The 14,919-nt window shown below is 44.3% G+C and overlaps 1 protein-coding gene across 4 annotated transcripts in view; it reads right to left on the reverse strand.

Annotated features, from left to right (window-relative positions):
- Positions 1 to 1,569: 1,569 nt before the first annotated feature.
- FNIP1 (folliculin interacting protein 1) overlaps positions 1,570 to 14,919 on the reverse strand; it is a 72,535-nt gene continuing 59,185 nt past the window's right edge. For all 4 annotated transcript variants that reach the window (XM_048319997.1, XM_048320001.1, XM_048319998.1 and 1 more), the window contains 7 exons: positions 13,382 to 13,528; positions 11,290 to 11,459; positions 8,527 to 9,952; positions 8,001 to 8,169; positions 6,079 to 6,276; positions 5,616 to 5,731; positions 1,570 to 4,805 (listed from right to left, as the gene is read on the reverse strand). In XM_048319997.1, coding sequence (XP_048175954.1) covers positions 4,727 to 4,805; positions 5,616 to 5,731; positions 6,079 to 6,276; positions 8,001 to 8,169; positions 8,527 to 9,952; positions 11,290 to 11,459; positions 13,382 to 13,528 — 2,305 coding nt within the window. In that variant the 3' untranslated portion in view covers positions 1,570 to 4,726. The remainder of the gene's footprint in view (positions 4,806 to 5,615; positions 5,732 to 6,078; positions 6,277 to 8,000; positions 8,170 to 8,526; positions 9,953 to 11,289; positions 11,460 to 13,381; positions 13,529 to 14,919) is intronic.

Here is a 14,919-nt window from a genome sequence, read left to right on the forward strand (position 1 = left end):
TGCAGTGATTATACTGCTGAATTTACTGCTCACATCATCACTGCCAAACACCCACGCAGACACGACTCCAGCTACCCTTGCTGTCCCTGTCAGGAGGACACCTCATGACCATCTACTCTGGTAACACAAAATTCTCTGCCGTCAGGTGCACTCAGCCCAAGAAGCCCTGCAGGAGGTCTGATAGCGCACAGTGCACATCACCGTTGTCCCATGGCAGAGCTCCCAGCCAAAGCTGAACATCTCCTGCTGCAGATTCTGCTGGAGTTGCCTGCTCGACACCTCCAGTGCTGCTGTGGGACTGCAGGCTCTGCCTTGTGAATTCATCATGGAACAAGTACACTGGACCAGCAATAACCCCCTGTGTTATCAGTATTAAAAGGCAAGGGATCCTGTGTTGATGCTTTTGTTGATGCACCCACACCAAGGACCGGGCCACTGATAACAGTGTTACTTGGGATGGGAACAGAGAAGGCAGAGTCAGAGCAATTCATCCCTGCTCACAGGGGAAGCTCACGGTGGTGTTACAGGACCAGTTTAAGCACCCAGGAGTTAGCTGTTTTGGCTTTCATTCCTCTAAGAGAGGACAAATGCCATTCTTCCAAACACTCCAGTCACAGGCATCCTTTTACAGGACAGGACTTGGCAGGTGCAAGTGGAAATCCTAGAAGACTCCTGTGCTGTCTGGCTGTACAGAACGTGGGACCCACAGTGTCCCTTGCCCAGCAGCTGGTCACTGCAAGGCAGGGCTCAGGGACGCTAACCTCAGCTCATCCCTCTGCTTATCCTGCACCTTGCATGTGACAAGGGCACCTGGGGCAGGTACGTACCAGGGCAGGAAACCATGGAGCATTTATCAAAAATAGAAGATGCAGCTGCTTCAGGCAAAGGTTTCCATCTTCTGCTTGTCCTTTTTCTGTTCTTTGGGAACACAGGACCTTATTTAACCCAGATGCTCTAAAGCCTCATTTCTACACTCTGCCACATCTTCCTAATTGTTTTTCTGTTGTATGATTATTACTTCACTTTTCTTGGCAGCACTGTTATCACAATTTGAACTTAGATTTAATAAAACCTTAGGAAGACTCCTCAATAACGTTCATTCCTGTGCAGTGGCCCCAAGAGACAGAAAAGGGATTGTACTCAGGCAGATGGACACAAATACAGTGACAAACACAATGGCAAACACCTGTGTGACAAACTGCTTTGCAGGTCACTTTAGGAATAAATGTATGAACCAGTGGAAGACCATGGCTTTCTGCTTACATTTGTTCACCTCACACAAAGTCAAGCATTGGTACAGAGGATCAGGACCTCTGTCCCATCTCACTATTGCTTTCTGGGGGCCAACAACATTCACAACTGAAGGGACAGCAAGTTCAATCACAAATTCCTATTTGAAACAATTAATTCCTTACGAGACCCCAAATTAAATGGCTGCAGCACTGCCAAGTGCCAGAATCATGCCCCAAAATGGGCAGGTGAGAGGAGACATGTGTCAAGTGTGAGATGGTTCACTCAACCACGGTCTCATACCACATGTAAAAAAAGGGACACAAAAGGTACCAGAACTAAACTGACATACTGTATTTATTGCACAAATTTCCCCTAAAGTTGGGAATGGTTATTATAATACAAGTGCACATCTTGGGAAATACATACAAAAACAGAAGAGATAACAAGTATGTACATTTTACCCAGCATTTTACAAGTACCACCATCTAAATAATTTAGAGAAAGCAAAAAATTGTCATAAAACATCTCTAAGAACTAATAGGGAAAACATATGCAAAGTGTAAAATCTGTTCTTTTAAACAGTTTTTTGTTCTTAGCAGCCCAGTGTTTGCCAACTGCAACAAAATTGAATTTGCTAATTTGTGTGCCTAGTACGCTTAGGTTCCAGCCAGAAAATTAAGACATGTTAATAATGGAGATTGGGAATAGTGGAAAAAAGAAATCAAACATTAGTTTTCCAGTCACATAAAAGAATCGCGATATATTTTAAAAAGTCAATGCTATATCCTGTAAAAATCCCTTTTCGTATTATTTAACAAACAGACATACGTACCACATTGTTCATGTACCCAAAAAGTTAACTCACAGGAAAACTTCCCATCACACGAGGGTTTTGGTTGTGTTCTGCCCACAATACTGCTGAGAGGTGGAGATGGTGCTGCCATGCCAGGAGGGACTGGCACTGTGGGAGGATGACGAGGAAGCTGCATCCGTGCCTGCTCTGTCTCGGACTGACTGAACACATCATTAACACCATTACTGGGTAGTGTGGGGCAAAGGGCAGCAGAGAAGGTGCTACCTCCTTCTTCTCTCATGTTAATACTCATTGCAAGCCATGCAAGGGCCCTTCTGGAGAGTCAAACACATTTCAAAGCAACCCCAACAATTTGCGCAATAATGGCTCAAAGGAAGAGGACCAGTGTTCTCCTGTAAAGATCATTATGAGCACAGTCCTGGGGGGTGCCAGAGTGAGGGGTGCTGCTGCCCAGCTCTCTGGACACGAGCTATGGATGAACTCACCCATCTCGGAGTCTCCCGAGGCACAGGCAAGAACCCTCCTCCGCCAGCCCTGACACCGCAGACACCACCAGGTCACTGCTGCCAGTCTATGTACAACATGGAATCCTAACTACTGCCTATACCACATATCCTAGCAAAGAGTTAAACAACCATGTTCTGAATGCAATCCTATATTTCATTAGAAATGTGTTTACACAACTGGGCCCCTGTTTTGTGCTCATTCCAAGAGCCAGATGTAATATAATCGTATGGCAAGGAACGGACACTTGAAAAATGGGAGAAACAAATCCTTGGATCACATATTAAACATTGAGTTTTTCCCCTGCAGCAGTCAGCATTAGATTTTATATACAAAAGAGTTTCCAATGACACTGCCTGTATTAATGTTGGTGTCACTTCCTGATGTAGACTCAGTCCTACATGGCGGGGGGGGGGGGGGGTTGCCATGTAGATCTCCCTGGAACAGAGTTTTAGGTGACAGATTTTAAATAGTACTAAAACACTACTCCAGGTGAGTCCTGGCCCCAGAGAAGGAAGGGAGGAGAGTTCTGTCACTGACAGAGGTGGGGCAGGGATCTCTCCTGTTGTTTTCAAGTTTATTAAATGGTTTAAATAGATTTGTATTTAAAGTAACTCTGCAAACAACAATAGCAGGTGTGCTCTTCTATTGAAAAGATGATTAGAGAATGACATATTTATAGAAATTTTATAGAGTTCAGCAACCAAGTGAATACCTGTCTCCTACTTGTGTGGATAATCCATGAATTTCAATATACTAAACCTAACAGAAGAAAACACAAGCTAAAAATCAGCAACATTAATTGGCTGCTAGGACAAATACGCAAAGCAAAGCGTAGAATGAAGTGTCCAGTTAAACTGAGGTAGTAGAGCCTTCGAAAACATAATCCACCTCCCACTGTCTATTTACATTACTTACACCAGGTTGGGTCCATCAGCTACTCGTACAACTATTGTATATACAATGACAAACCAGTGATGGCTGAGTAAAAGAGAAATGCTGAGAATAAATAAACAACATTTCCTGCTGGTAATTACACGAGTGAGTAGAAAAGGGATTAGAGTCATCTGCAGCAAGGGTATATTTGTTAAAAAATATTTTGGATATTACTACACTATGGTGTCATTAATGTTCATTTTTTTTGTAGAACAGTTTTAAAAAATGTATCAATTAGTTACCTGAGCAATTTAGGGTAATAGTCTGCTCGTTTTGTCCCCAGTGCTTTGGTACAATTATTTCTAGTTCATTATTTCAATATCCGACTGACTGCTGTAAAAAGAGTATGATGTTGCAAGAACATTATAGATCATAAAAAAGTTAGAGGTAATTGCCATGTCATTCTGGGGAACACAATGGGGAAATTTCAGCCAACGTTCTCTTTAGATTAGTTTTGTTTTTAACATTTTGATTACGTTGAGGAAGAAAAGCGTCATTTAGTATAAAGCAACATTGAAACATTATAAACATTTAATACTGGTTACAGCATCCAGCCAAGAATCTCCATCGCTAGTTCGTCTGTTGGCCTCTTCCTCCCTCCTCCCTGTTGCCCTCTGTCCCCCACTATTTCCTCTTCCCAGGAGAAAGATCATAAATAAATTCTGTAGCTGACTGTCATTAATAAGCTTCTACAAAAAAAACAGGCCCCTGCCCCGTTCTTCCTCTGGGAAGTATTCAGAATTGGACTACGACATGAAAAAGTAGAAGTTGTTTACAAATCATTGCAGCTTGAGAATTACAGATCCTAACGTGATCCTCATCAGCTGAAGCCTGGCTGAAGACAGCTGCTCTCTTGTTCAGTTTATAAAGGGTGATGGCATCATGTATTTCTCAGAGCAGTTCTTCCTCCATTCCCCAGTGTAAGTTACAGTCAGACATCGTGGCAGAAACTGCTAAAAAATGCATCTCTTCAGCTTTGCTAAAATCTCCACTTTTCTGTGGCTGAAATCTCAAGCTTACTCAGTTTTCTTTTTTCCTTTCATTATCTTTTTTTAATAAATGGCCAAGTGGGAGAGGAGAAGTCTCCAACTGTTTGCACACCGTGCAGTCATATATGGAGGTCCTGCAGCTCAACAAGCAGTTTGTTTTACTTGCTGCAAAGAGAAAGCAGCCAGAACAAGTTGTCTTTCACTCTGCTTCCAGAGAGGCAAAAAGTCAAAGTCTGTGGCCTCTGACATTTTAAAGAAGGATCTGGGCAACGTACGGAGAGTGAGTGCTCGCTACAGCTGCCAGCAAGGGGAGGTCACTGGATTCAATCCTGAAAGGAAGCAGAAGAGTCATGTTTAATCCAACTCAAAACATCACTGGGCTGAACACGTGTCAGAACCCACACTGCTTGCTTGAGCCCCAGCACTTACACTTGGGCCATGGGCTACACACTGCAGCTGCCAGATTGTTCCTCCCACCCCTCCAGATGTGCCTGCTCCCACAGTGTCAGCACTGCTTGAGCTCCCACCTGTCTGGTGGGTTTTTAACAGGACCAACAAAATGGTGAGGAAACGGAGGGAGGAGAATTCCTGCCTAACCTCACAGTAAAGGGAGTAATAGTTGGGGGGACACAGTAAAGGAGCACGGGACCAGCTAAAGCTGCCATGCTCAGCACCACACGTGTACTGTATGCCTTCCTGCTTAGCCTGTACTCCTCTGCAGGAAAACATGCTCAGAGCCTTCCTATAAATACCCCTTAAATAGCTCCTCTGCCCATGCCCCACACCCACAGAGACGTATTATGTGCCTTACATGACACAGAGTGTTTCCTGCCATGTAGGGAAAATCAACCTGGAGGAATCAGGTGCCCCATGTTGTTTACTGGTGACTGACCAACTAAGAAGGGAGTCTGATATGCTCCGGAGTGCTAAGCCCATCTTCCTGCCCGCAGGGAAGACAGAAAAGCTGGGAGATCCTTGGGATCGAGCAATGGCTAAGGAGAAGCCTGAAGCCATGGGTAATTTAGGAATTCTGGTCCAGTTTAGGAATCCATTTTGCTGTGCTTAGGAACAAGCCCAGGTGGAGGGTGTGGCACCAGGACACCCAGGGCAGCACTGCTGGGAGAAGTTTGTGACCATACCCCAGCACCACGCCCAGCTCCTTGACATGGACTCTCATCTGGCCCTTGAGATACTCGGACAGCATCTTGCTTTTGAAGTAGAGCTCCTGCAGACGATCTTCCAGGTGCATCACACACTAAAAAGCAAAGGGAATTGTGTCAGGGAGAAGACAGAACCAAACCAGCCTCAGAGCAGAAAGCACAGATCCCACACCCCTGTTGCCTGTTCTCTGGCCGTGTCTAGGTGAGATATTCACTGGCAGGACTTTCATTTTTGAGCAGAATCCTTTGATTACAGGTTAAATCAAAATTAATGAGGCAGCTGTTTTGATTAGAGTGGCATTTCAATAGGCATCTCAAACAGCTACACCAGAGGATGCACTGACTATGGATACAAACACTAGGCAGAGCTAACTAGCTAACTAACTATCAAGTTAAAGGGCGCTTCAAAACCATCACGTTCGTGATTTCCATTTAGACTTACAAAGTTTGGAGATAAATTATGCTTGTAAAGCTGAAGAGTGGAATGAAGAAGGTTGGAGACAAGACTGGAGACTAACACTTCTTTTCCCAGTTTATTTTCAATCATTCGCCTCTGGCTACTGGCCACTTGCACCGTCCATTTGTCTGTGTCTGCAATAATGCAGACAGCTTCTGCAATGGGCTCATCCAGAACAGGGTGCTAGAAACAAAAAAATGAAGAGTAGAACCCTGAGAATGACAAATGACAGTGGTCCTTTCACAAAACTTTGCCATCCTGGATAGTAGGACAGCATCCCTGGATAGCAGGGTAGCATCCCAGACACTACTTCACCTAAAATACATCTACGCACATTGCATTCCATCCATTAAAACCAGAGAGGTTTTGTGAGCAAGGCACAGTCTTAGAAGGACAGTGGCTGTTTTACCTTTTCTTCCAGGCTTTGAAGTGTGTCACTGGCTGACAGTTACAACTTTTGGTATTTGATATAAAGAGTTCTGACATATCTAAAGTGTATTTTAAACTCCTAAAACTGAAAGCACCAAAAATCCAACTTGCTGTTCAGCGTGACTGCGTTAACGAGGTCAGATTATTCCCAGCTGTCACTGGTTTTCCTTCACAGGAGGCCAGCAGAGGGAGTCAGGAACCAATCCTGGGCCTTGCCATTCGCCCCAGCTGGTGTTCCACCTCTCCAAAGCCATGAAAGAGAGTTTGGAAAAGGGAGTATTTGGAAACCCACTGTTCTTCCCTAAAATGTTTTCTAGACTGAACTGTTAGCAATGACCCACTTCCAAAGAGTCCTACAAGGGCTTCATACAGGCACTGGGATGCAGTTACTGTTTTACTTGAAGATTAGCATAAAAAGGTCTCTCAGGCTGTATTTCAGACACATCTGTGCCACAGCAGCAGGTGCCTCACACTGCTGTCTCTCTTGCCTGAAGTTCAATTACACTTCCCAAATAGCTTAAACAAGCCCCTGGAAAAACCACCCAGGGAGCAAAACTCATCTGGTGTGGGGCTGGGCACAAGGTAGGGGGACACGCATGCAGAGAACAGCCATAGGTCGGAAGCACATTGTTAACGTGAGAAGCAGGGAAAAGGGGACTTTTTGGAAGGTCTCAGGAAAATGGCTGCTCACCAGTCTGTTTTCCCTTATTCTCTGGGGAATAAACTAGATGGGAGCAGATGTCACACTTTCAGTGACAGCCTGCTTTCTACTTCTTTCCTGGTAACTAGAAGGGGGAGGATATACCACACTTCCTAGTCATTCCCCAGTTCGTCTAGGGAAAAACTTCTATGGCTGATCTCCAACACATGAGAAGTACAAGTTCCCTTCAGACCATTATATTTACGTTGGTTTCTCCTTTTCCAGTGAAGCCAGCGCTATTGGACACATGGACTACCATCCTAAAGAAGGAGAAATGTCCCCAAAATACTGAGCATTCCTGATGGAGAGCACCTTCTGCCGCACTAGTAGCAGCACATTGGTCAGACGTGCAGGGACAGAGGAGGGAGCAATGGGAGCTTCTGCACCACTGCAGAAGGACTCTGTGCCCAGAAAGAGAGGCACAACCTCAGCACTTGGGCTTGTTTAATGTCATTCCATCTGTGGGGACACAACCATCAGCTGCCAAGCCTACAGGAGACTGTGATATACCTTAGCACTGAGATCCATCTTCCCAGGGACAAGCCTCTCAGCTGGCTTCAGTGGGAGTCTGATCTTTTGTGCTCCAGATTTGCAATGAAATATCCACGTTTTTCAGATACATTAATTGAGACAGGAGAAAAAATTGGTGACCTGGGACTGGAGAAATCTGATGGGAGTTGTGACAGGAAATATTTCCACTTCCAGTAGGTTTGTACCTGCACAAACATTTATCTTTCCCTACTGTGAGAAATACATTAACCAAATATAGCTTAATTACCTGCACAGCATGAGACAAATCTGACACCAAACAGTGCCTCAGCTTTTCATCACTTCCTATTCCTTGCAAAACAAAGTCAGGGACGTAAGACGAACAGTAGCCTCCTAGTAAGGATCTTCCAAAATTGGCAATACTGGGCTGGACAGAGTTGACTTCAACTAATTTTGACCTGAAAGAAAGGCATATCAAAGAGATGTACAACAGTAAACAGCAAATTCAGCTTACAGAGGTTGCATTTCTACTTTTTTCATCTCTCTTCTAACCTGAAGTCAAGCACTTTTAAAAGAGTTTACAGTCAGCTTTTGCAGTCAGCCCATCATGGAAGCAGAGAATACAAGCCAAGATCAGAATACACCATTAGTATTTTTTTCCAGATCACTGATCTCTCAATATTCCTCAACAATCAGCAAGCTCAAGAGACACTTTTCCAACCCCTGATGCCAAGTTAGACTACATTCCTCCAAATACATGACATGAGAAGAGGCTCCATCTTTTTTAGGCTCTGTTAGTGCTGAACAGTACTTACCCAGGGAAGGGAATCTCATATTCCTCTGCCCAATCTTCTTGTTCTCCTCCATAATAGTTACCACCCAGTCTAGTTAGATCATGGCCTGTATCCTCACTTTCGCTGTCACCCAGGGCACTGTCTGAACTCTCATTTCTTGGAATGTCCCAATCAATTCCCGGGGCGACTTTTTTCTCTACGTTTTCTCTGTCCCCATGGGGGACACGAATAGAGATTTTCTCTCTTTGGTCCTGCTCACTAAAGCAGTTTTTGTAGGTCTCTTGTTGAACAGAGTCCATGAATTTACAAAATTCACTAGGTGGTTTGCAAGCCTTTGTAGACAGCTTTTTAGAAAATCCTAAACTACTGTTGTGAGCAAGAAGGCCTGTAGCTGCTTGCCCTGGAATATCATCAATAGTCCGGGTTTCAATTGAACTGTCATCAGTGAAATATTCATCAAACAGATTCATGCTCTCAGCACTGTATGGGTTTGGGTTCCAGCTCTGATGCTCACTAGCAACTTGAGGAAAGGATTCAGCTGTCCCACAGTCTCTATTTTGGTCCTCAACAGTTTGTTTAGCTTCACAGTTCTGATCAGAAGACACTCCTGCCTCTGCTGCTGGCGGGCTGTGATGCCTGGCAATTTGTTCCACTACTGCCTGACTTCTCAGTTCAATGTCTGAATCAGGTGACATGGAATCTCCAATGAGGAAAGTCACCTTTGTCTGAACCTCGGCAGTGCTGCATGGAAATGTGTCCATGAAGAGCTTATCGGGTGGCTTCTTCTCCACAGCAATCCCAGGTGTCCTTGTCCCACCTCCCACCTGGCTGCCTGGCTCCAGCATGTCCTCAGTCCTCCACGTGCTTGCTGTTGGCTCCAAACAAGATTCTGTCCCCACGTATTTCTCGGGCGAAGCTGACCCTGTGCACACCACAGTCTCCAGTTTGGCATCCAGGCAGGGCCTTGGTTGTGTCACATCCACAGCATCTTCCTGGCCATCCTCAGGAACGATGGTTCTGTTCTCATCTGAAGAAGATTCCAGCTCTACCTTAGGAGTGCTTTGCATGTCTTCTCTCTCTTGCTGTGCAACACTTTCTATGTTCTGTGCGAGGGAAATGGGACATTTGCAATATTTACAGCTGCAGTTGGGAGCTCTCATCTCTTCAGACTCGGTGGGTAGCAAGTTGCCCCTGTTCTTGTGCATTGTGACAAGCACATACTCAGACTCTTCCACTTCTCCTTTCTCCAGCGTGGTAGTGATAACAGTGCCAGGCATGACGATGGCCTCATCTTCTCCATTTTCCAGAAGGTGTGTCTCTTGAAGTTCAGAGCATCTGATGAAGTAAGTGAGGAAGTAAAGCAATCTCTGGACCAGGTCATGTCTTTTACCAACCACGACTGTTTTTGCTAATCTCACAGGTGATCCGATGGCCCCATACAGGTCACCTAGGACAGGAAATTAAACACACAATTTTTTGGCATCTTTGCAATAATTTATTCTTCTAACAGGCAGCTGTTGGGCCAGTTTTCAAACACCAGGTCTACAAGTGAGAAATACTAAAGCAGTAGAGCTACAACAGCTATGCTGTATTTTGTTTCCAATAAGAGAATCCCAAAGATGCTGCTGGTATCATCTGTAAGGTGAGCCACTGATCAGGGGGACATCTGATCTCACACATCAGGGAGCATTCACACTACCTCACTCCAGCTTCGGAGGCTCATCTCCTGGGATCCTTATACAGCCATATGTATTGCTGTATATCTCCACAGGGAGAGAGGAGGCATCTGTGCTGAATTACCCTGGAGAGTCTGGAAACTGGGCTGAACTTTTACCCACAAGAGAAAGCTGTAAAAGAAACAAACCTATGCCAGGAATGAGGACAAAAAGTGACCATGGCAGGTGCATGGCTGAAGCCAACCTCCTTCTCTTCCCCTCGAGTTCTACTATGGGTTGGATGGGATGTTCTGGCTGCACTCAAGTCACCTGGGGAAGTGGCTGTGCCTGTGCGTTCTGAAGGTATTAGGGCACTGTGTGACACCAGGGGTGAGGGGACAAGGAGTCCTCTTGAAGGCCACCCTAACCACAGTGGGTCCCTCAAGTCACATGAGGTCTGAAATCAAGTTTCCTTGCCAACTCCCTGGCAAGTCCTACCTGTACAAGAATAGGACAACCTTGCAAAACCTTCCCTTCCCTAAACAAATTCCATGAGAGTGTGTATGTGTGCAGAGCAGGACAGTTTGACCTCACCCGCTCTTCTCTACTGGGCAACTATCAGACAGTGTGACCAGCTACACCACTAACTGGGCTTTGAGACCTTCCCTCGGGGTTGCCAACCTATGACTTCCTGTTCTGCATCACTCCATTGTACTAAAAGTATGTTCACTTCTGATCAAAAGATGGATTTTCTTGATTTTCTCATTCCAGAATGAGGTTTAGTGATAGTGGTATCCCAAAAAATAAAAGCAGATTTTCCTTATAGGAGGAGGACCAAAGGAGGCCTGGAATCCTCCACCAGCACCAGGGCAGGTAACCTTAAGGGACCCAGCGTAGATGACTAAAGAGGGCTTTACTTTTTGGCTAACATTTTATAATGGATAATGCCTTAAAGACTTAGAGCATAAAATAATACAGTGACCACTTCTAAGCTTGAAACACACTTTTGTCTCATTTAGTATTAAAAAATAAATAACCTGGGAGGGGAGTAACAAGCATCAAAAACCCCACCTCACGCATTCCCGTTTATGGAAAGCTGCTGGGTGGTTTGGAGGTGTTTGCCACATACCGAGCTGTGCCCACAGTGGGTTGTAGGGATGAGTTTTGGCCAGCATGTCCACGCTCTGGGAAGAATGCTTCTCCAGGAAGATTCTTATGGGTGGCTGGCCATTAGGCATGACAGTGGGGACCCAGGCCAAGTGGTTAGTCAGCACTGCAGTCAGCAAAGCTGGTAAAAACCTGAAAGCAAAATGTTCAACATGTTTGGGTTTTTTTCCAGATACACATTCAAGATGTTAAACTGACAGCAGCTCTAGTTTATATGGATCAAGGATTAAAGAAACAGCCTGACAAAATCAGCAGAGATCATCCCTTCAGTCTTGGTTCTTTGGGGAGAGAAAGGGTGGCCCTCCCTCCCACCCTGGAAAAGCTCTTTTTTAGAACACATATTTGAAGTAAAATGAAATATTTTAACGTAGTGGCATCTCAGTTCCTCTGTTTGGCAATAATTATGAGACTTCCTATTTTGCAAGTTTTATGTTGTAAAACATCTCAAAACCAATTCATTTCATTCACTATAAGAGAGTACTGTGTGGCCCCTGTACTCCAAGGAGATCCCAAACCCTTAAGACTTGTGACTATGGATGAGAAGGGAAACTACTGCTACCAAACCTGTAAAATAGCTGGGTGCTGTGTTCTTTCACCTAACTATTGTGCAATTTCAGCACATATGGCTGCTCCTTTTCAAAAATAACCCCCCTGCCCAAAGTTCTGTAGCTCAGCCAGAGAAGCTGTGTTCTTATGCTGGAAAAACGGTTTTCTCTGGCTAAGCAATTAAGGTGAAAAAACCTTCCTGAAAAACATTAACTATCTGATTTACTGCAATGATAGAGCATGGTTTCTGCTCTGTGGAGTTTTCCCAGTCAGTTTTCCTGGCAGGAGCACGGCCCAGGAGGCTCCACATGCCAACACATGGCGCTGGTGGCCACAGTGGCTCATGTATGGGGAGGAAAATAGTCAAATGCCTCAAAATAATGTTATTTGAATAATTTACAAGCATCAGGAACCCTACAGCTCCCATGCAGCCATTTCATAACTAGAGAAAGCCAAATGAGGAGAGGAGACTTAAAACTAGATTGGGAAGGATACAGGGCTTAATTTTTCTCGTTTCCATCACTTGAAATCTTACTCTATTTAAAATAAAGAAAATAAGCCCAAATAAACGACTATTTAAATGTAACCGAGATGTACAGGACTCGGAATGGCAGGGATCAAAGGAGACAATCCCAGAAAAAAGCCTCCACTGAAGCGGGAACTGATCTTAAGAAAATAACATTTGAACCCCTCACAACTCCCTGTGGTTTCTCCCATTGCACTGGGGCAGGAGCAGGTGGACCACAGTGACCACTGTCACCTTCCCATTTGGGGAGAGAAGAGATGACAAAGGTGGTGGCAGAGCTGGAGGATGGGAGTGGCAGTCCCTTCCCATCCTGCAGGGAGCAGTGCCCCTGAGCAAACAGCTGATCTGTTAGTGCCATTCCCATCCAAACTACTTTTGTGCTCCTTTTAGGACTTCAGTGGAGACAAACCCTTTAAAAACTTCCCCTACTCATGCCTTGGGAAAAGGTGATGAAGTGTTGACAAAAGAGTAAATTTATCAGATTCTCCCCAGTTTACCAGGAACTTTCTTTCTCAGTTTTCAGCATCTGCTGCTCACAGCTGGGGCCTGAGGCCAGAGAGGTGAGTGAGCACTAATGAGCACAGCAGTTCTTTAGTGGCATTTTAAAATGACAAGGTTTGAGAGCACTTTGTGGTCTGACAGTATTACAGACACAGCTCTTCCTGAATGTCTAATCCTGCTCGTCATATGATAACTGATTCTGAAAGGTATTTTGTAAGGTATCTTCACCCCTTCCAGACATCCACACCCATCACACACTTCCTATGGACATGTTACAGATGTTCAGCCTCTACCAAGATTTAGAGGATTGTGGGGAAGCAGGAATTTAATGAGATTATTTCTTACTTGTTTCAAAAAGAAGGTATTTATGTATGGCCTTTTGATTCTTTGATTACCAGGATTTTAACAACTGATTTGAAAATTTGTTTGAAATAAAAACGCACAATCACATATGTAATTCAGAAACTAAAATCCACCATACTGGTTTTTAGAAGCATTTTCTATCAAGAAAGTGAACTCCTTCATGAAGCGATGGCATAGCTGGTTCTTCTCTGGTGTCCCCGACATCATGGTGAGCCAGACAGGCTCCCCAATCCGTGGCATTGTGTAGAGATTGCAAATAGTTGTTCTAGAAAACAAAATCAAAAAATCCAGGATAAACAGAAAACAAACAAACAAACAACAAAACAAAACAAAGCAGAAATCTCAACCAAAAAGAATTCTGTGCAACATTTAGATCCAGCTATCATTTGTATCAGAAAAAAATTTCTCTCAGCAACCATTATCCAAACCGTGTTGTTCATTAAGTAGTACAAATTCACCCTTCACCTTGGAGAGCTGAACCTCACAGGTTCCTCCTGCATCCATCTGACCTGATCTCAAACACAGCAACACTCCCTGTGACAAGTCAAGATCTGCCCTGCTCTGAATGCAGAAGGAATGGATGATTTCTTCTTGCTGGTATCTCCCTGCTTGTTCTCCATTTCATTTAAAACAAACTTCTGCTTTATTTATGACTAGGACAAGATTATATGTATCTGACTTATAAAAATACCTTAACTTCCTCCTTGCTTTGAAAACTTGGTGTATCTCCAGGCCAAACCCACCCAAGTGTGGATGTGTAGAGCAGGGAACCAGCTCACATCTTTAGGTTTAGAGAGTTATGAGAGGCAAAGTCACCCTGTGGCTATACCTATTACATACTCACTACATCCTTTTTGACTCTACAGAGGACAGTAAATGTATGATTAAAAATTGGCTCTGCAGTAAAATACCAGATTAAAATCCCTCAGATTACTGCTAAACTCCTCTAAAATATAAACAAGTTATAGTTTAGTTTTAAGTACAAAGCCGACATTATGACACTATGGGAAGCTGTATTTTTAACACAGTAAAAATGTAAGCCTGAAAAAACCCAAAAGGACATGGGAAATGACTGATCAATTTAGGTTTCTCCCCGCCTAATGCACTAATTTTTCTAGACAAAGTATTTTTGTTTTAAAAGGCAAAGATATACATTATCCCATTATCCCTAGCACCACTCCTGATTTATAAAGATCTTCTCTGGATATTGTGGTATCAAAATTTATGGACACTTTCAGAAGCAAAGCTGTGCACACCAAGCAGACAAACACAATGGAGCAGCAGCTGCCAAATCTTCCGTGGTTTAGTGTTTAAAGTGAAACTGCCAGGAAGTGAGAGCTGCATGGCAGCAGGAGCACAGCACATCCCGCGCTGGTGCAGGGGCTCCCCAGGGAGGAGGGAGTCACCCCTTAGTTACTGCAGTTACTGGGCACAGAAGTAGCTCGGTGGTGACAAGAACCCCAGAGCAGCTCTCCAAAGGGCAGCAAAGGTGACTGAGGTCACCAGCGCTGCTCCAGAAGGAAGGAGGTGAGGGGGCAGTGGCATTCTCTGCCTAACTTTTTCTACCAGTTTTCATCAAATACAAAATCCATTCTCTGTGCTCACAGTAGTCAGAATCAACCCTGTCTTCCTCAAAGGTTAGACCTTCAAATCCTC

Source organism: Corvus hawaiiensis, chromosome 15, assembly GCF_020740725.1.
Source record: "Corvus hawaiiensis isolate bCorHaw1 chromosome 15, bCorHaw1.pri.cur, whole genome shotgun sequence".
In the NCBI taxonomy this organism is placed as follows: Eukaryota; Metazoa; Chordata; class Aves; order Passeriformes; family Corvidae; genus Corvus; species Corvus hawaiiensis.